Raw genomic sequence first — 27,251 nt, 5'->3', positions numbered from 1 at the left:
CGCTAGTTCCTTCCTTTCTCTCTCCCCTCCCGGCAAGGCCTCTCCTCTCCTCTCCTCGCTTGTCCCCACCAGCCGCCATGGACGCCGGCGACGACGAGCCCCCCGTTCTCCTCGACCGCGCCGCGCGCGCCACCCGAGGCAAGAGGTCAGCATCCCTCCCCGACCCCAATGCCTATTTTCCCCGGCGGCTTGCTCCTCATCGAGATCGAAATTGTTCCTCTTTTTCAGGATAACCAAGCTCCTCGAGGACGAGGTCGAGCAGGACGAGGCTTTCTGGAACCAAGAAGCCCTCAAGGATGTAGGTTGCAGACGGTCCCCACTCGTTCCTTTTTCTTTCCCTTCTCTTCACAGCGCCGGATTGGTGCCGCTACCGCAGCTACTGGGGGATTAGCTTTTAGGGTTCTTCTCATTTCTGACTTGTGCAGTTTTGCGATTTCCTCCTACCATGTACATAGATGCTGTTGTAGCGTGCTGCACTTACCGTTGCTGTTGTGTTGCCATTTTCTCTCAGGAGGAGAACGATGACAACTACGTGGAAGAGCAGGATGCTGGTGACGAATTCGACAGTGATTTTGGTGAAGATGTCAGTTCCCTTCATTCTCACCCTCCTCTCCTGTCGGCCTATTATATTTGTGTTGTGATCCTAGCTGCCAATAGTGTACACAACTTTTTTCCTTGCTTTCTAGTTTAGCATCTCACTGAGTGTTCGAGTGCCTTATGTATGCCCATCTAACATCTCTGTATCTGCATAGGAATCTGAACCTGACGATGAGCCGGAGAGGGAAGAACGTGAGAGGTACACATGTTCCTTGCTAATAACCATGTTGGTAGATTTCATCATGTGAACCTGTTACGAATTCCCCTCCCATGTCCCAACCCCACTGCCATTCAGGTTACCTATCAAGAAACGGCTAATGTTTCCTGGCAAGACGCTGAGGAAGACCAATGTCAAGAAGAAGAAGGTGACCCCAAAACCAGAAGATGACGCAAAAGCTGACAAGTCTGCTGATAAGCCCAGTTCGTCCACACAAGCAGATGTTCCTGATGAACTGGAGGTTGAGAAGACCATCCGGAAATCAACCAGAACATCGGTCATTGTGAGACAAGCTGAAAGAGAAGCGATACGTGCCGAAAAAGAAGCAACGGCCAAGGTATGTACCTGTTTGCAAGTTCTCCACCGCTGGCATCAAATATTGTAATTCCATTGAGCATTTGAGATACTTGTGTGGGACAGGATCTTGTGCTACTCGGATTAGTTTGTATGCTGTGGCATTTTCTGGAATTTCTGTTGGCTTATTTTTTACTCTCTTCTGTACTGTGGCAGCCAATTAAGAGGAAAAAGGAGGGAGAAGAAAAGCGGATGACGCAAGAGGAGATGCTTTTGGAAGCAGCTGAAACAGGTTTAGACTATGTTTCCCTTTTACCTTATCCAGAAATACGCAGATGGAGTTTGCCAACATCGGTTGTGTTGTGCCTTTTACATTTTATTCGTGTATTGTCTATGTTTCTAGAGATCATGAACATGAGAAATCTAGAACGTGTACTGGCAAGAGAGGAGGAAGTGAAGAAAAAAGCTGTTATTCATAAGGACACTTATGAGGGTCCTACAGTTCGGTTTTTCTCAAGAGATGGTAACTTCTTTATCTGATTATCATCACTCATTTGTTTGCATATGAATTCTGAATTTAGAAAATTAAGAGTTCCTTACTTGATTATCAGTACTGTGCTCAATTAGGGGAATCACGTCTGGAATTCATAAATGGGGCAACATTTGGGTCTGAACTTTCTATAACATCATCCCCTTGTAAGTGCCACAGTTTTTGTCTGTACTATATTATTTTTTCTTTGTTGCTAGCAGTTCCTTTAAAATGTATGTGTTCTTAGCAGTTTCAACTTTCGATTCAAGTTTTTTGTGCAAGCCTTGGTCTTTTTGTAATACTTCTGTTTATCACAGATCCGGAGAAACCTGTTTGTGTGGTGACAGGACTTCCAGCCAAGTATGTTTTTGTGACCCCTGTTTATGATATCCTTCTTTGATCCTTGAATTCCACATGAGTCCCCCTGTTTTATTGTCTATATATATAAGTACAAGTAATAAATTAGACAGACATGCATCTTTCAATGTTTAGTAGCTGCATTATCTTTGAGTATAGTTTTATACGTTCTGGATCACTCAGATCCTACCACAACCAGTGCGTGTATGATCTGAAAATCCTGAGACATTATATTAGATATTTTACTGCTAACCATGGAAACAAGTTCAAGTGAGCTACCTGGCTGCTAAATATGTCCTCTTCGTTTATCAATTTGAAATGCTATGGCAGAAGTAAACTTGAGGCAGGACTACTTATGTATACATAACCAATTTAAGTAGTATATAAACAGTGTACACTAGACTCTTGAGCGACCTTTATGCTTATGCGAGGCTTCCTGTAGATACCGTGATCCGAAGACAGGGCTGCCTTATGCAACTATGGAAGCATTCAAAATAATCCGGGAGCGGTACAGTTTCTTTCTTCTCTTAGATTCATACTTTGCTCTGGCAGGTAGTCGTAAACCACTTGCCTGCTATGTTTGTGAAGCAAAATACTGCTTACTACCTGAATGTGCAATCGAAACATTCTAACATCTCTTCAACTGATCTATGCATTCAGTTTCCTGAAAGAGGAGGCTGATAGAAAGAGGCCGAACATGTTGAATATGGGAGAGCTTTTTGAATCAATAACTGGTGAACATTTGATGCCTAAGAAGAGAAGGGTTGAGATAAGGTCTCCGAACATATCAGGAGGCTCGAGGCATGGAGGACGCTTCTGGAGAATACCTGCTCTTGATATGGTGGACGAGGACTAACGAGACAGATCCTGTGACTTCAGATGAGTCTGATAGAAAGAGTTCCAATATGTCTAAATGGGAAAGCTTTCTGAATCAATAACCGGTGGACATTCGATACCTAAGAAGAGGAAGAGAACGAGGATGGAAAGGATGCTGTATTTAGCGTAGATCTGGATATACTGTGCTTGTAGTTATCTTAATGTATTTTTTGTCAGTTGACAAATTTTCAGAACAATGACCTAGTATGACCAAATGCTTCATCGAAGCTGGCACCTTTGCAGCGATAGTCTCTGTAGTGAGATGACCCTATAATCAATCAAGAGAGCTGCGATGCTCAAGTAAATAGCCGTATAGATAAATTAACCTGCCATCCTTAATCCTAACCTGACACTATTTTCTGCGTGTTCCTTTGTCACGTGATTGTGATCTATAATAACTCTTACAAAACAAAATTGTAGTAGCTATTTCTCTTGATATCCAAGGCATCCTCCTCAGCAACCCATTATATATCATTTGCCACTAGCAATCCACCTCAGGAGTCCACTGTCATTTGCAATTAAAGTTCAGTAGCACAAGATTTATGATATTCACGTCAATGAAACACATCATCCACTATGGATACAATACAATCTCCACAATTATACTAATAAATTTATACACATATAATATCATATACGTATTACTAACACCATACAAATATATTCTTCCTTTATATTTGTGGCAACGCGTAGAGAGTTCTCCTAGTTTATTGTATGCGAATCACTCGTAGTACAGTTGTTCCTAGTTTTGCACGCTTTTAGAATAAAAAAAACATTCATACTCGATGCCCCATCGGGATAAGACCCCATGATGGGCTTTTTTAGCTTAGGAAGTTTTTGGTCCAGATTCAGAGTGGCTTTATAAGTAAAGGCCCATTTAACTCTAATTCACTCATGCTAATGAAAAAAATGCTGTGGGTTTACATATTTAATTTTAGGAAAAATTCTATTTCCAGCCCTCAAACTTTTCCCCCCTAGCTGTTTTCTTTTTCTTTCCCTTTTAGCTGTAGCCTCAGGTAAGCTCTGGCTTCTGTCTAGTTAGCATCTAGCTAACTTTGTAACTGTAACTTTGTAACTGTTTTCGGTTCTTTTAATTAAAGCACTGGGAAGCAAAGCTTCACAGTTTTTCTAAAAAAAACTTTTATTGAAGTATGATTAGCCCTCAAAATCCAAAACCTGCTTAGCCCTTTAATCATCTATAAACCGAACAACTTTAGCCGTTGATTAGTTTCAAAGATGGTTTTGACTTTTGAGTACATATATTTTTCTAAAAATAATAAAACAATAGGTATATCTCTAAAATTCATACATAATTTTTTTTAATAAAAATATAAAACACGCGGAGTGAACCACGCCTACCACCATCCCACGTTTGCTTTTGTCCTTGCTTCACATAAAAGGATTAATACAAAAATGGTGGGATAGACTCTAGAAGTCTTATATGTTGGTCTAATCCACCTTTAATAACTAAGATGAAACTAAGCTCCCTATAATATCTCATTAACATGCACATGGACCATTACGGGCCAAATTCCAAACTGGAACAGATATGACAGTACTACATGGCCCAAGTGAGGTTTAGAAGAAAACACACCCAGTTTTGTAGTTTCATTCCTAAGTTAACATGACTAGTGTTAACTATGTGACCTTGGTTATTGCTAATTCATAGACCGGTTGGCCAACTTGGTACATTAGCCTTAATTCTTCTATGTGATGAATGTTGGCACCTATTTCAACATTTTGACTGGAATAGTTCCTTATTAGTTTATTGCTCGTCTCAAATATGATGAAATTTGATCCACGGTGTAAGAATGCAATGCAATGCATGCTTTCTTTATTTAGTATGCATATACTTAACAACAAGTCCAAAACCCACAAGTATGATGCAATTGTGATAGTTACGTAGTGCACGGTCGAGTCCTAGATCTATTGTGTACATAAAGGACTCTATAAACAAATGTGTTAATCTTGTGGAACTATAGGGACAAGGAGGAGTTTCTTTGTACGATGCACTATGACCCCAAACGATTCAGTCATATCGATGCCTGTCCTTGCTAATTCCAAAGGTAGCTCCCAATTGAAGTGGTACACAAGGTTTGCAAGCATGACTTCGATATTGGCAATTGCAAAGTTTCCACCTGGGCACATCCTTCGCCCTGCCCCAAATGGCAAGTATTGGAAATCATTTCCCTTATTGTCTATAGCTGTGGCACTACCTCCTTTCATGAACCGCTCAGGCATGAACTCCTCTGCTTTCTCCCAATAGCTAGGATCCCTCGCAAGGGCCCAACTATTGACAATGGTACGTGTTCCTGATGGTATCGTGTACCCTTCTATGTTGCAATCGGCCATGGAGAAGTGGGGAACAAGGAGCGGCGCCGGCATATGGAGTCGAAGCGTCTCTTTGATAACTGCCTTTAGGTAGGCTAAACTATCGAGCTCGTCTTCTGTAACCATCTCTTTTCCCTTGGCTATAGTGTTTCTCACCTCGTCATGTAGCTTGTTCATAATGCGGGGGTTTCGCATGAGCTGAGTCATTGCATATTCCAGCACCATGAATGATGTATCTGTGCCAGCTTCAAACATGATCTGCATACATGGGAATGCATACATATAAGAATCAACAACATATATATAATTAATAAGCTATACATATATGGTGGTAGCTATGAGTGAGGTCATATCCATATATACCTCCAACTGGGCTTTTATATGGTCTCTCGTGAGTTTGTTCTCTTGTTGAAGAGAGAATAAGACATCAATTAAGTAATTCTCGTCCCCATCATCACATTTCGACGCTGGCATGCTTGCATAGTCATCAATGAGCGAATCGAGCAAGCCGTCCCACATCTTCTTCACCCTATGGGCCTTTGCACACACCATCCTCTTGATGATGTCTAGTCTCACCAGCACCGGGAAGTAGTCCTCCACGTTAAAACCGCTGAGCAGGGACGAGTTCGCCTCGACGAGCTCTTGGAAGAGTTTATTCCGGCCTTTCTCCCTGAAGAAATTGCCAAACACGGCGTGACACAAGACGTCGTTGGCGAAGGAGACGAGCAGCTCGCTTAGGTCGACGGCGGTGCCTGCGGTCGCCGCCTCGCGGATCTTGGCCATGACAAGCCTCACCTGTGTTGTGTGAATTGTTTTCAGTCAATCGATCGTCCATGGAACAATATATATAATTACTGTTCACTGATGGCTCAAGTTGACGCATGCATGGTCAGGTTAGTACCTCGTGCTCACGTGCATGGCTGTAGGACCGGACCTTCTTGGTGGCGAGGAGGTGAGCGGAGACGATCTTCTTGACCTGGCGCCAGTGCTCGCCGTAGGGCGAGAAGACGACGTCGGTGGAGCCGTAGAAGAGGATGTCGGTGACAGGGGAGGTAGCTCGGGATGCGAAGATGTGGTCCTGCGTGCGTAGCACGGCCTGCGCGGCGCTCGGCGAGGAGACGATGAGCGTGGGGACGGCGCCGAGGTGGAGGAGCATGAGGCCGTTGCGGCCATGCTTGGCGGAGAGGTCACGGAGGGAGACGTGCGGGAGGCCGCCGACGAGGTGCAGCAGGTGGCCGATGATGGGGAGCCTGCGGGGAGGCGAAGGCAGCCTGCTCAGCTGCTGTTCTCTGGCTCTTGCGGTGGCCGTCGACGGCGTGGTTACGAAGCAGCGGCGCACCAGGAGGAGGACGAGGAGAGGACACACGAGCAGGACAGAGACCACTAGGGCCACTTGTGGAGGAGGCTTGCCCCGCTGCTGCAGCAGCTCATGGCGGTGGCCATTATTAGCGTGAGCCATCACTCACAGCAGCGTAGTCCAGCGGATGGTTTGCTTTATCAAACGGTTGTTCAGTTTACTGATGAACTGAATGATGATATAGCTCGGCTTCTTTAATTTGCCCAGTGCAGGTGGCCTTTTATATAGCCAGAAACCTGGTGATGACAGCACCAAGGATCAGGCATCTTTTTTGTCCATAGTTTAGATCTGATTATATAATATAAACTTCAAGACCTGTTCAGTCTTCAACATCACACTTTAACTCCCGCTATTAATAATATGACGATGCATATGGAACACCTGCAATTCACTGGCGACGACAACGACGACAGAGCAGCAACTGGACGGATGACATTGGCCGGCCGTAATTCGAGCAGTAGTGAGTTACTCAATCCGTCGCGCATGCGAGCAACATGCATGCATAGACGATCGCACCTAATCACATCGCGTTGGATTGCGTTGCCATGACATAGCAAAGAAAAATATTGCGTTGCGCGCTGGATTGGAGATCGGTGTTAACTGAACTCCTACCTTGCACCGTCCTCTCTCCCTCCGTAGATAAGCGTGGTTAACTTTGACTAAATATATTATAATATATATAATTAATATCATTAGATCAATCATTAAATTTAGTTTTAAATTTATTTAGAGATACAAAAGTTGTTAATATTTTTTATAAGGAAATATATATTTTTTCCCAAAAAATTTGATTGACGTGAATATCCTAATTAAGGACACTCGTTTTTACTAGTATATTCTCCGTGCTAACACTATGATGATATCGAGAAAAATAAATTATAAAACTAATGGTCTTATAGCGGAGAAAGTAAAGATAAATACTTTTAGAGATTGGCAATTAACCTCTAAATTGCATGAATCATCAGTTGATCAACATGTTTAGAGCATAATGGAATGTTTGCACATGGATTAATGAAAAAAGTATCAGAATCCAGCACTCTGGAGTACTCCTCGAAGACTTAGCCTTGCATCACCAATTTCTTTGATGACATCTGGAGGCACGGATCAAACAGATAGAAAAAAAAATCAGCTCGTAGTTTAAGAAAAACAAAATTAAGTTATATTATTCAGTGCGGCAACAACAAAAGCTGTATAAATTCAATCCAATCCCCTATAAAAAAATCAGCTCTCCATATTAGTTTAGTAGAAATAGCACAAAGAATCAAACAAACAATTTTTTTTGCACATAACTTGTCTCACTTATTGTCAATGTCTGTAAGATCAGTAGGAAATGCTCTCTTATTGGGCATTGCCTTCATGGATGAAGGTAGAACAACGAGACATTGCTCTCTTGCTTTCGCTTTGCCTGGCCTAGCCACCGGAACGAAGCTTTTCTTGTATCTACTTTGCTGCGTCTGAAATAAACGTACCCCATTACAGTTAATTGCAAAAGGAAAACAACCCAAACCATACAGGATGAATTCAGTCCTCTCACCTTCATGTTGAGAACGAGCTTGACAAAATTCATCAGCATCGCCCAATTTTTCAACATATGATAACTTTGCAATCACAAAACCCAAATAAATCGATACACCAATAGCTGGTATTTTGTAACAAGACCAACGTTAAACAAATCTAGTTGAAGAACATTATTCCAACCACTTAAATGGAAACGTAAAATATATACTATAATTTCCTAAATCGAGTGGCCTAAGCATGGGTTGGCTCAGAACTTGGCATGGGACATTTATATCTAAAAATAATTTAGTCGCAAAAAGAAATTACCTATTTTAACATAAACTCACACGCTGCCACTCTGTAGAATCATCCTGCTCCATCTCCTGCAGCAATACCCAGCTTGATGCAATTCCACTAAGAAAATGTTATCAACAAAATTTGTAACTTGGAATCTTGAATGTCTGAAGGCCCAGATTGTGTTGATACCTGATAGATTAAGAACCAAGAAAACAACAAGCGCTGCTTTATCTGATAACAAATCGATCTCATTCTTTCCACCTAGACAAACAAAGTAGTGATTCGGCCTTACTCCAGAGCCTAGCCAACCAAATCGATTATACTATAAAAAAAAATTCCACTCCTAGTAACAAGCTCCATCGATTCTTCTTTCTAGCAGACGAGATGGTCACATCCATAACAGCAGTAGCAGGAGATGCAGGAAGATGCATCGACGAACTCTTAGAAGAGAGCTTCATCCTCATCCCATGACTCCATGCTCGGGAAGCCACCGCTGCCACCACAGGTCTCTGCTTGCAACGCCGCATGACTAAAAGCTCAGGAATCCGCCACCGCCACACGCCTCCCCTACAACGCCGCACCCGGGTCCGCCGCTGCCCAGTTGGAGCCGTGGTAGAAGTTTTATTACTCCCCTCTGTCTCTAAAAACTTTAATTCCTAGAATTCGTATCAGTCAAACTTGTTTAACTTTGACCAATTTTATAGAAAAGAGCATCAATATGTATAACATAAAATGAGTATCTTATGAAAATATATTCAATGATAAATCTAATGGTATTAATTTGGTACTATAAATCTTAGTGCTTTTTTCTATAAATTTGGTCAAAGTTTTAAAAAATTGACTTAGGACAACTCTATAAGTTGCAGCTTTTAGGAACGGAGGGAGTAGGTGAATCTCGTATAATTTGAAGTGTAGAGACCGTGGGAAAAGGGCGCGTTGAATTCAGCAGGCCACACCAGCTACGGCTCTTTTTGTTGTCCACCAGTGATTGGGCACCGTGCGTTATCTATGCCCGCGGCCCACGCGTGCTGGCCTGCAGGCCGCATCACATCAGCGTTGGACTCGTACCCAACGATGGGCCAAATCGTTAGAGAAACTCAAAACTCATGCTTTGTCCTTGTTTAGTTCTTAAAAAATTTTGCAAAATTTTTTAGATTTTCTGTCACATCAAATCTTTAGACGTATGCATGGAGTATTAAATATATACGAAAATAAAAACTAATTGCACAATTTGGTCGGAATTGACGAGACGAATCTTTTGAGCCTAGTTAGTCCATGATTGGACAATATTTGTCAAATACAAACAAAAGTGCTACAGTGTCGATTTTCTAAATTTTTTTAGAACTAAACAAGGCCAGTTTGTGGTAAAATTTGGATATTTTATGAGATGTTGGAAGGAGTGTTCACATACTAATTACATAACTCTTCTAAAAACCGTGAGACGAACTTATTAAGCTTAATTAATTTGTCATGATTAGAACATGTCTGTTAGCAATTATGGCTAATCATAGATTAATTAAGCTTAAAAGATTTATCTTGCGGTTTCTATATAAACTGTGCAATTAGTTATGTAGTGGAAATAAAAGAGGTGTCTAGCTCGACTAATTCTTTAATTTTGATGTAGTGGAAATCTAGTTTTATAGTAGAGGATGGTTTCATGTGTTACTTTGCTTTGAACTGGTCTTTGTACTGTTACATTGCTTTTCAAAAAGTAGAGTTTCTCCTACTTTTTGAAAAATAAAAAAAATAGGTGTGTCTGGCAAAAATCATTTTTGCAGCAGTGTCATTGCCATATGAATAGAGTGAGGCCGCTTGAGCATGATTGTTTAAAGTTGTTTTAGCCAAACTGAGATACTCAAAACAGACATGGAATTTCCCTTGGTCAAGCAGTGATTCATTTCAAGCGCGGCCCTAAAGATGCATGTTGAGGCTGAAATGGCTAATCATAAAGACACACTTGCATCAAATCAGAAGATAATTTAGCATAAGAGAATGATCGATGCACCAAGGTTTGTACCACAACAAGTCCCAATTGCCCCGATCGCGCGCCCTGATGAGCTGATCAGATGCACTAATCGTATGTACGTAGACCATGCATGCATGGGCGCGGTAAGCAGCGGAAGCAAAAATCCACCACCTTCATTAATTATTGGCACTGTCAAGAAGCAATATCCGGCTCCTACTCTGCAGCAGCCGCCTCCTCCTCCTCCTCCTCCTCCTTGCTGTGGCTGCTCCTGTACTTGTCGAGCGCTGCGCCGGCGAGCCGGCAGATGCGCCACTGCGGGAGCACATCGGCGCCCATCCCCTCGTAGAAGTCGATGGCGTTCTTGTTCCGGTCCATCACGCACCACTCGACCCGCCCCATCCCGAGCTCGGCCGCCTTGCCGGCGATGGCAGAAAACATGGTCCGGCCGAGCCCGCGGCGGCGCCAGGGGGCGCGCACGAAGATGTCCTCCATATAGAGCCCGGGTTTGGAGAGCATGGCGGAGTAGTTGGGGAAGCAGATGACGAACCCGGCCGTGACGCGCCCGCCGCCGCGCGGGGAGGCGAAGCCGGCGGCGGCCTCCGGGTCCTCGAGCGGGGGGAACGCGGAGAGGTCGAGGCGGCGGGAGGCGATGGTGGTGGAGGAGTCCGGGACGAGCGGGTAGCGGGATACGTCGAGGATGAGGGCCGTGAGGGAGGTGAAGGGCGGCGTCGGCGTCGGCGAGGGGAAGAGCGTGGAGGTGAGGAGCTCTTGGGTGGCGGCGAAGACGTCGGTGAGGAGATGGAACTCGGCCATCTGGTATATGAGGCGGTGGATGTGCGGCACGTCGCGGGCGTCCGTCAGGCGGAGTTCCGCCCACACGTCGCCGGAGAAAGTGCTGGAGTTGGCCGCCGCCATCATCGATCGTCAGGACTCAACAAGTGGTAGGTAGGTATCAGGTATGTAGAGAAACGGGAAGAATGGAACGGCGGTGTGGTGTATCGGGGATCTGTTTATTTTATTTATTTATACTCATCAATCAAACAAGCATAATAACGCGTTGGATGGCGCGGCACCTCTTTGCATTGATTGATATGCATGCAATCTGCAATCTCAGTTCTCAGTTAGATAGATTGGATGGGTCGTGCAATCGATTTCACGGTTTTGTTTACTTCTCAAAAAATTTTGCAAAATTTTTTAATTCTTCGTCACATCGAATCTTCAGACATATACATAAAGTATTAAATATAGACGAAAATAAAAACTAATTACACAGTTTGGTCGAAATTGACGAGACGAATCTTTTGAGTCTAGTTAGGACAATATTTGTTAAATACAAACAAAATTGATACTATTTACATTTTGCAAAATATTTTGTAAGTAAACAAGACCTTGATGGGCAAATTTAAGCTTTCTGCTGCTACACCACCAAACACAGTGCTGCTTAAGCGTCAGCTAAGTACTACCCAACTTAATTGACGTGAAGGAAGAGAAGTACGTGCAGGCAGTCGTTTGTGCATGCTTGCTTTATAACGAAGGAAATTAATTAAGCGACATTGACGCATCATCACACACCTTTCTTGCTTTTGACGCCTAGTACACAGACACACCCAACTTTTCATCACGATGAAATATTCAATACCGCTGCGGTCCCTTTTTCACCGAATTTTCGTCTATTTCAGTGAGACCCGAAATAAAACCGAATCGGTCAAATAATTTCGGCCCAACTCAAGTTTTCAGCCCAGCATAAAGTCTAAAACAGTCCATGAATACCATCCCATATGAGTATTGAGAATCTGAATAGCCCACTTTGGGAATTTAATAAAAGAGAGTAAATAATGGGAATACTAGCAAATTAAAACAAGTTCTTATCAGTAAAGTTCTGGCAGCCAAGGACAGAAGTTTGCCCCTCCACCCAGCAACCCTACTAAGGCCTTGTTTAGATACACCCAAAAACCCAAAACTTTACAAGATTTCCCGTCACATCGAATCTTGTGGCACATACATGAGGTATTAAATATAGATAAAAAGAATAACTAATTGCACAGTTTACATGTAAATCACGAGACGAATCTTTTAAGCCTAGTTACTCTATAATTAGACAATATTTGTCAAATAAAAACGAAAAAGCTACAGTGTCAAAACTCAAAAAAAATTTGCATCTAAACAAGGCCTAAGGAGCTTAACAACTAAAGGTTGTAAGTCTTCTCTAGTCAAATAATCATAATGCAGTTTGGAAGACCTGCCTATGTCACAACTAGAGGAAGCCAAGCTAGCCAATACCGTTTGGAAGCACAAAGCATAGCTTTCTCTGATGAGCTCCTCAAGTCCTTCGATATCAGTGGTGATTGACCAAGCTAGTCGTAAAGGAAAACCGCATAACAGTTTGATCCATATATGTCGATCCACATGGACTCTCCAAGGGCTATTGCAGATTGGTAACTGCACCTACCACCAGCCATATATATGCACCAATCTTTTCTTGGTCTAGTGGAATCAAATCCAACTTGCCAGATAAAGTAAGACTAGTGATGGACAAAGAGACATGCAAATCACAATCGACTAAAAAGTGAAGGTAAGAACAATGACAACCACATTTTCCTCAGTGATAGATTTTGGTACAACAGGTCACTTATGATCAAAGAAAGGTGATGGATTTTGCTCAGACCGTAACTTTTAGGCCTTGTTTAGTTCCCAAAAAGTTTTGCAAAATTTTTCAGATTTCGCGTCACATCAAATCTTTAGACGCATGTATGAAGTATTAAATATAGACGAACATAAAAAACTAATTGCATAGTTTGGTCGGAATTGACGAGACGAATATTTTGAGCCTAGTTAGTCCATGATTGGACAATATTTATCTAATACAAACGAAAATACTACAGTGTCGATTTCCCAAAATTTTTGGAACTAAACAAGGCCATATTAGACATATTATATGGTCCGGAGCGGAGCCTAGATTTGAACATAAGGGAGCCGTGCAAACTGACAACAAATCATACGTGTCAAAATATATACACGACAAAGGTATACATGACAGCCAAATAAAAATTTGTGTTGCGATACAAAAGAAAGCAGAAAAACTAAAAAATAAAGGGAAATTAATTAGTTTCAGGCCTCTAACCTTCACCTAGTCAATCTAATTCTTTGGCCAGAAAAGAAATCATGGTAATAACAAGTAGTTAAATGGGGTCAAAATTAATTAGCACTACATCCTAAATGTTAGATGGCAAACAACATCTGTCACTTGTTGTTTAGCCTCGGACAAAATGGTTACTTAAACGGGTAAAATGGTCGTTCAAATAGATGATTATAGAAAAACATCGTGCCAATGTATAGCATTTAAATATTGAGTACACAAGTGAAATGACCAGTGATAGGAACATGAGATAAGGAAGATAATAGGAAGACTAAAGCCTTGTTTAGTTCCAAAAAGTTTTGCAAAACAGGTACTGTAGCACTTTCGTTTGTTTGTGACAAATATTGTCCAATCATGGACTAACTGGGCTCAAAAGATTCATCTCATCAATTCCGACCAAACTATGCAATTAGTTTTTATTTTCGTCTATATTTAATACTTAATGCATGCGTCTAAAGATTCGATGTGACGGGGAATCTGAAAAATTTTGCAAAATTTTTTGGGAAGTAAACAAGGCCTTGTAGAAGGATTAAACAAAGAAAACACTGATATTCAATTAACTAACTAAGAGCATCTCTAAAAGACTCTTTATATCTTTCCTAATTTACAGGAATATATATTTTGGTGAAAAGATTCTCTCCAATAACCTCTTCAATTAGATATCCAAATATAGATATCCTCTATTCTGGATTTCTCTCTAGCCAAAGATAGAGAATGAGAATGGCTCTCTAGACTGTGCACGAGATATAGAAAAGCCATTAGAAAGGCTTTGGAGATGCTCTAGTAAGAGTGTGTATTGTGGGGACAAACTAATGTTTACAGGCAATAATAAATAAAAGATATGGAGAATATTATGAATACCTAATTTTTATTTATATAAGATATATACTATTAGAGATTAATATGGAGTAAGAACAAAAAACATAGTATAAATAGTATCACTAACTAGCTAATTAGATAATTAAGCACCTAATCAGGGGGTGTATTATGCGAGGTATGAGAAGGTTGGGGGGTTCTAGGCCCCCCTCAGCGCCCCTTCCCTCGGCCACTGTATATGGTGTGTATTGGAAGGCATTGGTGACTCAACATGCATGATGACCTTATGATAATCTCTTTGACTTAAAGATCTTCCCAAATTACTCCTTTTTTAGGGTTTTCATAAATCTGAGGAGTTCTTCATGGTGAAGGATCAATCTTTTTGAGGATATTGTTGTACCATGTATATGTGCCATCAATTGCTGAAGTTTCACCTGATTTGGAGCTCATTTCATTGTATTTTTACTTCTACTCCCAAATATTTCAAGCTGTTTCTCTATGCTGATTTTGAAAGTTTTTGAAAGAAGTCTGGATGTTTTGATTTCTCAAAGATAGAGAAACTTAGTCATAAATGGTTTCAAAGGTTGAGGCCAGAAGTTCCAAGTTTTACATAGGAAAAATGGCTGAACTCGACTTAGAAGTTCGGACATGATATGATTTTTGGTGCTTTTGATTGTCCTCTCTAGGAATGGCAACGGGTACGTACCCAATGGGTACTGGCCACCCGTACCCGCACCCGCTAGGTCAAAATCTATTCCATCGGGTTACCCGCGAAAGCAGACGGGTAAGAAATTCATTCCGTACCCGCACCCGACGGGTAATTTTTACCCGACGGGTATTCCGTACCCGAAAATATACCCGAGTTCAACATAAATATAACAACTTTCAGCAAGTTAAATATCACAAGTTTTAGAAAATTAATCATAACAACTTCCAGCAAATTAATAGCAGCACTAGTAGCACACAAGCCGCTCAACACTTCCCACGTTCAGCCAATCAGTTCATGGGCTATATGGGCTAAATTGCTTAGGTTACTTACTCATTTTGCGGGTATTTCTTACCCACGGGTACGCGGGTATGGGTACTACTATTCCACACCCGTACCCGCTATACCCGATGGGTAAAGGATTTCGCCCAATAACATACCCGCGGGTACAAAATTCATTCCATACCCGTGTCCTTATCGGGTAAAACCCGTCGGGTACTCGGATTTCGGGTACCCATTGCCATTTTGAGTCCTCTCACGTCTTGCTTTCATGCATGGTTTTTCACTTACCTTCATTCATAGGTTAGTTAGGACTACTTGTAACTATGCGACCTTGGTGATTGCTAAAATAGAGACCCCTGGGTCAACTTGGGACATAAGCCTTAATTCTTCCGTGTGAAGAATATTTGGCTCCCATATTCACCCCTCTGTAGAGCTTTGTTAGTTAACTGTTCGTTACAAATATGATAAACAGTTGGATGCATTGCTAAAGGATGCAATGATTGCTTTCTTTATTTAGTATGCGTGCTCGACAGCATGTCGTCCTTGATCTATTGCATACATAAAGACTCTATAGAGTATAGACTAATAATGTATTAATCTTGTGGAGCTATAGGGACAAGGAGGAGTTTCTCCATACGACGCACTGTCACCCCAAACAATTCAGTCATATCAATGCCTTTCTTCGATAATTCCACAGGTAGCTCCCAATTGAAGTGGTAGACAAGGTTTACGAGCATGACTTCGATAGTTGAACTTGCGAAGTTTATACCTGGGCACATCCTTCGCCCTGCCCCAAATGGCAAGTATTGGAAATCATTTCCCTTATTGTCCATAGCTGCGGCGCTACCTCCTTCCATGAACCGCTCCGGCATGAACTCATTTGCGTTCTCCCAATAGCTAGGATCCCTTGCAAGAGCCCAGCTATTAACAATGGCACGTGTTCCCGATGGTATCGTGTATCCTTCTATGTTGCAATCGGCCATGGAGAGGTGGGGCAAAAGGAGTGGTGCTGGCATATGGAGTCGAAGTGTTTCTTTGATGACGGCCTTTAGGTAGGCTAAACTGTTAAGCTCGTCTTCGGTAACTATCTCTTTTCCCTTGGGTATAGTGCTTCTCACCTCGGTTTGTAGCTTGTTCATGAGGCAGGGGGTTTGCATGAGGTGAGCCATCGCATATTCTAGCACTATGAATGATGTATCTGTGCCAGCTTCAAACATTACCTACATACATATGGATACATATATATAAGAATCAACAACAACATATATATAGTTATTAATGTGTATAATAGTTGTGGGTTAGGTCATATCCATATATACCACCAGCTGCGCCTTAATATGATCTCTCGTGAGGTTGTATTCTAGTTGAAGGGAGAGTAAGACATCAATGAAGTCACTCTCTTCCCCATCACGTTCTGACGCTGGCTTGCTAGCATGGTCATCAATGAGCATATCAAGCAAGCTGTCCCACATCTTGTTCACCTTTCGGGCCTTTGCACACACCATGCTCTTGATGATATCTAGCTTTACTAGCATTGGGAAATAGTCCTCTAGGTTGAAACCGCCGATGAGTGATGCGTTCGCCTCGAGGAGCTCTCGGAAAAGTTTATTCCGGCCCTCCTTCCTGAAGAACTTGCCAGACACGGCATGGCACACGATGTCGTTGGCAAAGGAGTTGAGCAGTTCGCTCAGGTCGATAGCTGTGCCTGCAGTGGCTGCCTCGCGGATCTTAGCGACCACCAACCTCACCTGTTGTTAATTATTTTCAGGCAAGATTAATCATCATCGTCCATGAAACGATATATATATATTCTGGGATTCATTTTGGGAAAAAAATGCAGTCCCAACCGAAATGGACGAATTTCGGGAAAATTCGGTCCAATTTCGGACTCAATTTGGTGAAATTTCAAGATTTGAAGCATAAAATTTGTTTCGGTCCTGACTGAAATGGATGAAATTCGCCGAAATTCGGACTGTCTATGTCGAATCCCAGATCCTGTTCAAACAGTACGCATGGTTATTAATTACCTCATGCTCGCGTGCATGGCGGTAGGACCGGACCTTCTTGTTGGTGAGGAGGTGCGTGGTGACGATCTTCTTGACTTGGCGCCAGTGCTGGCCGTAGGGCGAAAAGGCGATGCCCGTGGAGCCATAGAAGAGGATGTCGGTGGCAGGGGAGTAGGCCCTGGACGCGAAGATGTGGTCTTGCGTGCGGAGGACGGCTTGCGCCGCGCTCGGCGAGGAGACGACGAGCGTCGGTACGGCGCCGAGGTGGAGGAGCATGAGGCCGTGGCGGCCATGCCTGGCGGCGAGGTCACGGAGGGAGACGTGCGGGAGGGAGCCGATGAGGTGCAGGTGGCCGATGATGGGGAGCCTCCTGGGAGGCGAAGGCAGCTTGCTCAGCAGCTGTTCTCTGGCTGTCGACAGCGTCGTCGTTGTTCCAAACCGGCGGCGCACGAGAAGAGCACAGACGACGAGCAAGACAGAAACCACTAGGGCTGCCTGTGGAGGATACTTGGCCTGCAGCAGAGGCTCATGGTGGCCATGAACGTGACCCATCACGGCAGCACAGCGTTTCCTACCCCTGGCTGGATAGCCTGCTACTCCGTACTTATTAATAATGGCTGTTCAGTTTACTGAATGATGGTTTCTTTTGCCCAAGTGACTTTTTATAGAGCCGAAACCTGGTGATTGTACCAAGAACGAGGCATCTTTTTAGTCCAGTAGTTTATATATATTAAGAAAAAGCTGCCGACAAACGTAGAGAGCCACGATCATGAAATGGTATTGTACAAATATAAACAGCACGGTGGCCTTCTGTATTTTCTTTAATAAGGGAACAAATTAAAGTTCCAGCCTCTACCATTAGGGAATGGTACACAGATGAGGGTCACGATACAAAGGAGCCATAAGACAAACACACCCAAACAAAAAACAAAACAGAGTTGAACTCAACAACTAGTGAGCTCGTTGCCAAAAGGGAAACTCGATCTAAACGCCAATACAGTTTGTGAAGTTCCAACCAAACTTCACAAAAAACAGACATAATCAACATCTGCCATCTTCTACATCCTTCCTTGAAGAACGGGTGTTCCTCCTCCTTATGCAACATGAACCACTGACAGATCTAGTACGTCGCCCTGAAGATTACTTGCATGAAAGTATTAGCTTTAGCATTATTAAAGACCATATCATATCATTCCTATTCAACCATATCGCCCAACAAAGCGTAGCAGCTCCTAACCATTTTTGGTTCCGAAGCTTTGGATCCAAACCATGAAGCCTGGAACCAAACAACTTAGCAATGCTAGTAGGTGGTCAAATTCCAAAAGTGATATGCACAATGTTCCAAATAAAGCTCGCAAAATGACAACTAAAAAACAAATGTTGGATTGTTTCAATTGAGTTACAAAATTAACATTTGATACTTCCTTGCCGGTTCCTCTTTACTAGATTATCTTTGGTAAGAGTTACACCCATTTTTAGATACCACAAAAAAAAACTTAATTCTCAGCGGTATTTTAAGTTACCAAATAGGGCTCTTGTCAGGATGGATTTCATGTCGAACGAAGCTTGTATACATAGAACCAACTGTAAACAAGCCATTCTTAGTAAGGTTCCAACAAAACATAACATCTTTCCCATATGAGAGGATGGTTTGCATAACTTTTGAGACTAGATTGGACCAGATGATCCGATTTGCATTAATCAAACCTTGTCTAAAAGATACATTAAGTGGTACAGTCTCATGGGTGGCCTCATGTATATACCATGGTTACCTATCTTTTTTTAATAATTATATATAATACTAAGGTTTTTACTTGTTTATTGGTTCTATTGTTATTGTTCTCTTCTCATGCATATCCTTGTCATATCTACTGGCATGAATTCTATATAGCCATGAGGCTATCGTCGTTGAGTGGAGTCTAACATAGGGCTATGCTAAGTCTGATCCTGGGTAAAGGAGGTAATAGTCCGAGCAACCCCTCGACCGATTCTATGGGTTTAGGGGCTATACCTACGGGTATGCTCGTGCATACCTTACGGTAGAAAAGGGATACTTTGACTGCTTGAAAGTGGGCCTCCCATGAGGAGGCCCTCGATGTCAAGTGGGGCAAGCCTGAGAAGGAAAGAGTTGTTTTCTCGCTCGGCACTCGATAACAATGTAGGGATACCTAACCAAACAGGAGCCTTGACCTAGCTTCAGCCTGAATGGCCTTCCCAACCTTGCCTCGGGGCCAACAAGGATCTTGAGCCAAACTAGAAGCCAGCTCTAGAATTTGTCAGGCGCCTAGAGCGTGGCAAGCGCAGAAGCACTACATCGCCATCCTGTTCCATAACCACGAGGCATTGTCGGTTGCTCCCACAGTACGGCCACGCTTGGAGCGTGACACATCAGGACAAAGATCTCCTAAAGTGCGCGGAGCACCAGGCTCATGCCCACTCACAAGCTCCCTAGGGCAGGGGAGAATCCTTGCGTATCAAGGAAGCCTAGAGAAGGCTCCATGACAATAGATAGTACCTGACAGTGAGGCGCTAGACTTACAACTAGGATGTCTTAGGATGATTGCGGCATTTTCTGACCCCTCCTACATGACAAGGAAGGACCCAGATGGCACCAAGGTGAAGGAACCAAAAGTGTTGAACCCTAGAGAAAACTCTCAAATTGTACCCTATGCCCTCCTTAGTATACAAGGGGAGGCAACATGGGCTCCTGTAGATGAGAGACCGAAAACATAGAAAAACAATCAACCAACAATAAAAACCATAGTATAGCACTATGGGATCTCCTGACAAACTCTCTCAATCTCACCCTTGTAAGAACCCTCTATCGCGGCATTTCCAACACGAACAACACTACACTATTTGTAATACCCGATTTTAAGGACAAAACCAGATATACACTATATATGAGTTTTAGAAGTCAAATCTCACATATAGCTACAAATAAGGGGTAATATCAAAAGACAATGCATAAATATATAACATACTTAGTATAAAAGATATAACCTTTGATAACAAACAGCGGATAGACAACTCCAAACTTCGGGTATTAACTTCTCTCTACAGGATCCAACTGACTGGTTGATCACAAGCCTAAACTCCTCCTGAGGTGTGGGGGGAAATAGCAAGAGTGAGTCCATGTCGAACTCCACAAGTATAGCAACTAGATTGTATAGCTCCCACAATCTCATGATCAATGTGACATAAATTATGTAAAGCATTAAACAATAATAATGAGCATATTTAACACACAGGAATCATCACCCTTAATGTAGATGTCCCCAAGGCCGCTCCTGACCGTGAGCTCGGCTAGTATACTAGTTTTTAACCCTCTGCAGAGGTTGCACATCTTTACCCATGAGTCATGATTTACCCTTTCGCCCGAGGTAGCTAGTCTCTTAACCCCCTTCCTAGGGAGGTCGGCAGGGATCACTATGAAGTCTTTCAAAGGTTCGTCTAACAAGTTAGGGCCGCTTGGTTTCATTAGTCAGTCCGTGTGATTCACCCGCAGGAATCCACGGTCTGCTATTCTCCAATTGCGCCACGACGGGTAACCGCTAACGAGCTAGAAAAGTTACTCATACTTAACTAAAGCCAGAACCATTATAGCCCCCATAGTTGCACTGTTGTCCCGGTTATCACTTACAGATAAATCATCAAGTGGCTAAAGAGTCATTTTTATCATTTATTACTTAACATTAATCTAGTCACAGGATCATGGTCACAGAAATAAAATCCAAATGCTATACTTGCCTCAATCCAATTGCTCTTGCTTATCCTTTTGGTCCTGCTGGTCTCACTTGTCCAAGGCTCTGATCTTGATCACCAAAAACTGCTTTCCGACTAAACTCGATCATCGATCATCAACACACAAACAATCGGACACAACATACACGAAGCAAACAAGGCTACAATTAGAACAGTACACCAATCATATAAAAACAGTATGAAAAGTTTATAAAATAATTCTACGCATCACTACGATCTCACAAACGTAAAGATCACGAAAATCGGAGCTAAAACAGAGGAGATGCGATTTTTCTAAGATTTTATATAGAAAAGTAATTAATTAATTAGGATTACGAAAATAAAAAGTTTAAAACTGAGAAAACAATGTTACTAACATATAGAGCTCATTAAAACGAACCTAACGCAATTTGAATGGGTCAAATCAGAGTTAAAATGAATATTTTATGGCCAAAAGAAAGTCAGTGGCAATTCTGTAAATAGTGAAAACGTATTTCGAACCTGAACTGAACTGTTTGCGCTTTCAAAAGGAGAAAACGTATTATCGGAAAGGCGTTTAGGACCGAGGGTTCGATATCTAAAAAGGCCGGGGGCTCTTTAGCAAGATTGTAGGCCGAAAGGGTATCGGCTAAAACTGGCCGTTGGATCTGGGATGGAGGGTCAAGATTAAAAGCTGGGAGAGGAACACAGAACGCCGGCCAGCTACAGAAGCCCCACGGCGGCGCCATGGCCGGAACCAATACCCTCTCGCCGGAGTTCACCGATACGGCGATTTAGGGCACGATTCGATGAACCAAAAGCACGGGAAGGTAGAGGAGGGCACCGCGAACTTACCCAGGGCACCGATCGAAGGCGGAAAGGACTAGGAGGTGGTCGGCCACGCGGGACTGCGGCAGCGGCTCCCTGCACAAGTTCGGCGTCGATGCGTGAATAAAAGAACGCAGTAGAGGGCAAGAGAAGGGGCTCGGAATCTTTGTCACCCAACCCGAAGCTCGGCAAGCTCTTGAATTCGTAAACACGGCAACAGAGGGAGAGTTCCATGGCGGCGGGTCTTGAAGCTCGTCGGCGAGATCCGAAATAGAGCCAAGGCACGGAATTTGGGCATAGAAAGCACGCCAGGGAAATAAACGGAGGCGGAGGAGGGACCTGAGGACTTTATGGGGCACAAGATGTCCAAATTCCGTTGGATTCGGGATTTGTTGCCGATTGAACCGATACCGGCTCTGTTACGTCTCTAGGAGGAAGAAAGGAAAGGAAGATGAGCCACTGGCGAATGGGCCCCTTCTGTCAGTGAAACAAGTTGCGGGTCCCGGTCGTCAGCGAAGGGGAAACAGGGCCAGCGCCCACGTGCATTACTGGGCCGGCTTTTACGCGGGTGGCCAGGGGGCGGAGGGGGGGGGGAAGGGGAGGAAGCTGGGCTAGGGCGCTGCTGCTCTGCTGGTGGGCCGAGGCCGAGAGGGGAAAGGGTTGGGCTACGGGGAGAGGGAGGCCAGGCCCTCTAGGCCTGATTCCAGGAAGGGGTGAGGGGTTTTCTTTTCTCTTTTCTTTTCTTTTTCTTTTAATTCAAAAGCTATTTTCAAAACCATTTTAAAAATCACTTTAAATTGTTTTTGAACTTTAATAAAACCACTCAGCAAAATAAAAATGCATAAGCATGAGTGCACAAAAATGTTGCTACACTCTATGATTAATTTTAATTTGACTAAAAATATTATTTTTCTTATATTTTCATGAGCACAAAATACAAAATTAAATCATTTTTCTCCTATTTCAAAAGTTGTAATTTTTTGGGTGTTACACTATTCGATGCACACTACTGCAGGTAGGATTTTCATAGTCGGCCAAAAAAGGTTTCCTAAGGCATGCATACAATTTGCCTCTATTTTGTTACCTGTATAGATATTTATTTTAAGAGGCGGTCAAATGTGCTCCTCCAAAAATAATTTAAAAAGAAAACAAAAAATCAAGTCTGCCGATGGAGCCCGCTTCTAGTGCCCATCAACTGAGACCGTTCGACCCGCGTGGGCCACCACCGTCGGACCAGCAAGCCGCATGCGCCACCGCGCCTCCTTCTTATAGATCTGCCCTTGCCGTGCCTCCTCATAGATCCGCCATCGTCGTGTCCCCTCCTTGTAGATCTGCTTGATCACCACTGCCTCAGAGCTGCTAGGACGTGAGGAGCTCTGTTGCCGCCAGGCGCGCGTGGGCCACTACCACCAAGAGGTAGACTGCTAGAGATCATAGGGAGAGAGAGAGAGAGACAGCGTCACCACTAGACTTAGAGATAATAGTGGAAGAGATGAGAGATCCACCGGGAGAGACGAGAGAGGCACAGTTGAAAGAGAGAGGATGAGGTGCCCTAAAGCATAACTCTACTATATATAGCTAACACAGAGAAGATGCTTGGACATCTTTGGGCCTCAAGCCATTTTCTAAGACCGGCCTCTTAAGAGGTCTGCTTCCAAATATGGCCTCTTAAGAGGTTTGTCTTTTGGTTAATGGATTTTGTAAGATATACTACTTTTGACTATCTCCATAAATCTATTTTGCGAGACAGTCATTTTCTGACCGCCTCCGTAAATAAACTGTCCATTTTCAAAAATCCTCAAGTATTTTAGGACATAGTTAAGAGCCCAAAGGCTCGAACCTAGATAATATCTCCTCTGTGTCTCTCTGAGTGTTTTGAGTATCTGAGCCACCCGAAAGCCACATGTTGGGGACTCGATACCGCCTTCCCCTGCCTGATTGTTCCAGAGGATTGCCTTCATCACGAACCTCCGTCCTGTGATCCTTCGGATGGCACAGCTCGAAGGTTCCGGATAGAACTAACGGTAACGCATCTTTTCTGGTGTTGGGTGGATGCAGGAACCTAGCCGACGGAGGAGGCCGCGAGGGATGAAGGAGAGGACCTTCGGATGTCCCCCACATCGAAGGACGGGCGAAAGCATGTCTAAGGATGCAGAAACAAAGGATAGGCGAAGGCGTGTCGGAGGGTGCGGCGGAGCCGAGGAACCTTCAACATGCCTGAGCTGAGGGACGTTCGGTGTCTTCACGACGAAGGTTCCGCAGCCGACTGAAGGTGCAAGCGCTGTCTGGCCGGAGTCCCGAGCGAGGAGCGCGCGTGGAACTCGTAGTGTGAAATTACTTAGGTGATTTGTGGTCGGTAGACTATAACATAGAGATATGTCGGGATATACCCCCACCGTCACATGGCATTTTTGTAATAGTATTAGATCGGTTTCCGAGCCCTATATAAAGGGAGTGTAACCACACTTAAAGAGAGAGAACATTTATTATTCCCACCTACTGTCTAGCTCGCTGTTCGCTTTCGATTAGGCCCCTCACCGCAGCGTGTGAAAAGGTTATTCGTATACCGTATTGCTGGGGAGTGTAGAACACATTTTCCAACACCACACACCGACCACCAAAGAACAACACAATGCTCGCCGTGGTTCTGGATCCACGACAGTCGTCTTCATCACCTTTTCACCCTTCCTCGATAAATTTTAGAGCTGTTTAAGTCTCTCATAAATTGTTATGTTTAAGGCTCACAAATCTTACGCCTGATACACCCATGCTACTCTATAACACTGTTATCTGTTGAATATAATGGGCCATTAGCCCATATTTATATTTGATGATTAATTCAAGGGCCCATAATTAATGCTATAATGAAAATGGTTTAGTACCATATTGATGATTGACCATGTGTTAACTCAACTTAAATAGGTGGCCTTTGTTAGCCCCTATGGAGAAGTTGAGGGAGGATGAAGGGGTGCCACACGCGCGCGCCGCCGCCGTGATTGACTCGGTTTATGGCAATTAAATGAGATTAATGGTCATCAATCAGATGTTTCCTCCTGAGGCCTATATATACCATACGCACCCACGCCTTCCATTCCGGCGAGAACACACTCTGTCTTCTCTCTTCCTGTCGAGTTGCACTCTGTCCATTCCCGTCCCGAACCTCTGCGCGCACAGAGATCGGGAGAGCAGGCCTCCGGAACCCGACGCCTTGCATCGAGACACCTGCTCGGGTGTTGCGGGCAATCAGGTTTTTGGGGAGCGTCTTCCGCGACTGCTCATCGGCGAGATCGTCTTCTTCCACTCCGGCGGGTCTTCTTCCTGGTGGACGTTCGCGCGGATCGAGATCGACTACTTCGTCTTCTTCCTGGTGGACGTTCGCGGGACTGCACTGCGAACATCTTCCTGCACCGACTGTGGTCCGCTACTTCGAGCAACGCACTATGTCGACTAGTGCGAATGGAGCCGCCGGTGCCTTCGGCACTGGTCCCTCCTCTGGGTACAATCTTAAACGATTGTTTTTCGTTTTCAGTATGTCTGCTGTTGTTGCAGTAGTATTTGCAATATTTGTCTCTAATCTGAGTAGTGATAAAATTACACACGTACACATATATGCCACCACAATATTATGCGTAATTTTCTGGATTAAATCAAACAGTAAATGTCTATATTTCTAACAATCCAAAAACGTGATATTAGGCATTTTTCTGTTAGTGGTTTTGCTGCTGCGTTAAAACCGGATGCGTTCGATGGTTCAAACTATAAGCGGTGGCGCGCGAGAATGATATTGTGGTTGACTGCTATGAGTTGCTATGACGTCGCGAAGGGGAAGCCTGAACAGTTTACTCCTGAGGAGGAGAAAACGTTCATGGCTGCTGATAACCTCTTCAGAGGCGCCGTTATAAGTGCGCTCGATAAAAAGTATGTCGACAACTATATTATTTGCTCCACTGCTAAAGAATTATGGGATGCGCTTGAAGCCAAGTTCGGGGTTTCTGATGCTGGTAGCGAGCTGTACCTCATGGAATAATTGTTTGATTACAAGATGGTGGATAGCCGTTCTGTGATTGAACAAGCACATGAGATACAGGCACTAGCTAAGGAACTAGAACAATTTCCTTGTGTGTTGCCTGAAAAGTTTGTGGCCGGCGGTATAATCGCTAAGCTGCCACCTTCTTGGGAGGATTTTGCTACTTCTCTAAAACATCAGAGGAAAGAGTTTGGTCTTGCTGAACTCATGGGAACTCTTGATGTTGAGGAGAAGGCGAGAGCAAAAGATACACATGGGAAAGACGTTGAGTCTTCTAGTGCCAATGTGGTGCAGAAGAAAAAGCAATTCGCATTCCGTAATAAGAAAAAGAACAAGCAAGAGAACAAGCAAGGAGCAAACCCGAAGCCAAAACAAACTGCAACTTTTAAGAAGAAAAAGGCAGAAGGAGGCTGCTTTGTTTGCGGTAGCGATGACCACTGGGCGAGTGGTTGTCCAGACCGCAAATTTAAACGAGAAGAGAAAAAGTCAGTAAACATGGTCATTGGCGAGGCTGAAGGAGGAACATCTGGGTATGGTAATTATTTACCTACTGTTCTTTCAGTCTGTCATTCACCTGAGTGGTGGATGGATACTGGGGCTAATGTTCATGTGTGTGCTGACATCTCTTTGTTTTCTTCTTACCAGGCCGGCAACACTGGAGCCTTACTGATGGGGAACGGATCTCATGCGCGTGTTCTTGGTGTTGGTACGGTCATTCTGAAGTTCACTTCGGGAAAGACGGTGCTGATGAAGAACGTGCAGCATGTCCCCTCCATCAAAAAGAATCTAGTTAGCGGCTCACAGCTTTGTAGAGATGGCTACAAAATAGTCTTTGAGGCCAATAAAGTTATACTTTCAAAGTTTGGAACTTTTATTGGTAAATGTTATGATTGCGGAGGCTTGTTCCGCTTATCCATGCATGATGTGTGTAATAAAATCGTGAACCATACTGTGATTTCGAATGAGTCGAATATTTGGCATTCGCGATTTTGTCATGTTAATTATGGTTGTTTAACGCGGCTAGCAAATATGAATTTAATCCCGAAATTTAATTTAGTCAAAGGTTCTAAGTGCTATGTATGCGTGCAATCCAAGCAACCTCGCAAGCCTCACAAGGCTGCGGAGGCGAGGAACTTGGCACCATTAGAATTAATCCATTCCGATCTATGCGAGATGAATGGTGAGTTGACTAAAGGTGGTAAACGATACTTCATCACTTTTATAGATGATTGTACTAGATTTTGTCATGTGTACTTGCTTAAAACAAAGGATGAAGCATTACAATATTTTAAAACCTATAAAGCTGAAGTAGAAAATCAACTTGAGAGAAAAATTAAACGCTTAAGGTCCGATCGTGGTGGAGAATATTTTTCAAGTGATTTTTCTGACTTCTGCGTAGAACATGGAAT

At 43.4% G+C, this 27,251-nt stretch overlaps 5 protein-coding genes across 6 annotated transcripts; 2 read left to right on the top strand and 3 right to left on the bottom strand.

Moving 5' to 3' along the window:
• Window positions 1-3,175, top strand: LOC8064331 (SWR1 complex subunit 2). 2 transcript variants are annotated; one of them, XM_002444821.2, is made up of 11 exons: window positions 1-145; window positions 229-298; window positions 512-583; window positions 753-796; window positions 893-1,151; window positions 1,325-1,400; window positions 1,512-1,631; window positions 1,736-1,804; window positions 1,955-1,997; window positions 2,437-2,502; window positions 2,655-3,175. In XM_002444821.2, the coding sequence occupies exons 1-11, from the start codon at window positions 78-80 to the stop codon at window positions 2,848-2,850; spliced, it is 1,083 nt and encodes a 360-aa protein (XP_002444866.1). In that variant the 5' UTR covers window positions 1-77; the 3' UTR covers window positions 2,851-3,175. The 2 variants fall into 2 exon arrangements, with proteins under 2 accessions (XP_002444866.1, XP_021321550.1); XM_021465875.1 differs by having other exon boundaries at window positions 2,437-2,546; window positions 2,655-2,797.
• LOC8064330 (indole-2-monooxygenase) lies at window positions 4,677-6,739 on the bottom strand. Its single transcript, XM_002443654.2, has 3 exons — window positions 6,103-6,739; window positions 5,565-5,996; window positions 4,677-5,459 (listed from the first exon to the last, which is right to left on the bottom strand). The coding sequence occupies exons 1-3, from the start codon at window positions 6,658-6,660 to the stop codon at window positions 4,833-4,835; spliced, it is 1,617 nt and encodes a 538-aa protein (XP_002443699.1). The 5' UTR covers window positions 6,661-6,739; the 3' UTR covers window positions 4,677-4,832.
• LOC8064329 (probable acetyltransferase NATA1-like) lies at window positions 10,220-11,362 on the bottom strand. The gene has a single exon (XM_002443653.2). It carries the CDS (start codon window positions 11,234-11,236, stop codon window positions 10,532-10,534), a length of 705 nt encoding a protein of 234 aa, XP_002443698.1. The 5' UTR covers window positions 11,237-11,362; the 3' UTR covers window positions 10,220-10,531.
• LOC8064328 (indole-2-monooxygenase) lies at window positions 15,749-17,876 on the bottom strand. Its single transcript, XM_002443652.2, has 3 exons — window positions 17,286-17,876; window positions 16,578-17,006; window positions 15,749-16,478 (listed from the first exon to the last, which is right to left on the bottom strand). Exons 1-3 carry the CDS (start codon window positions 17,814-17,816, stop codon window positions 15,852-15,854), a joined length of 1,587 nt encoding a protein of 528 aa, XP_002443697.1. The 5' UTR covers window positions 17,817-17,876; the 3' UTR covers window positions 15,749-15,851.
• On the top strand, window positions 26,033-26,680 carry LOC110436858. The gene is made up of 2 exons (XM_021464466.1): window positions 26,033-26,372; window positions 26,488-26,680. The coding sequence occupies exons 1-2, from the start codon at window positions 26,050-26,052 to the stop codon at window positions 26,510-26,512; spliced, it is 348 nt and encodes a 115-aa protein (XP_021320141.1). The 5' UTR covers window positions 26,033-26,049; the 3' UTR covers window positions 26,513-26,680.

The sequence above is a fragment of the Sorghum bicolor genome, chromosome 7, assembly GCF_000003195.3.
Source record: "Sorghum bicolor cultivar BTx623 chromosome 7, Sorghum_bicolor_NCBIv3, whole genome shotgun sequence".
Lineage (NCBI taxonomy): Eukaryota > Viridiplantae > Streptophyta > Magnoliopsida > Poales > Poaceae > Sorghum > Sorghum bicolor.
Note: the sequence above shows the minus strand (reverse complement) of the source record. Positions and strands in the feature narration are given on the sequence as shown.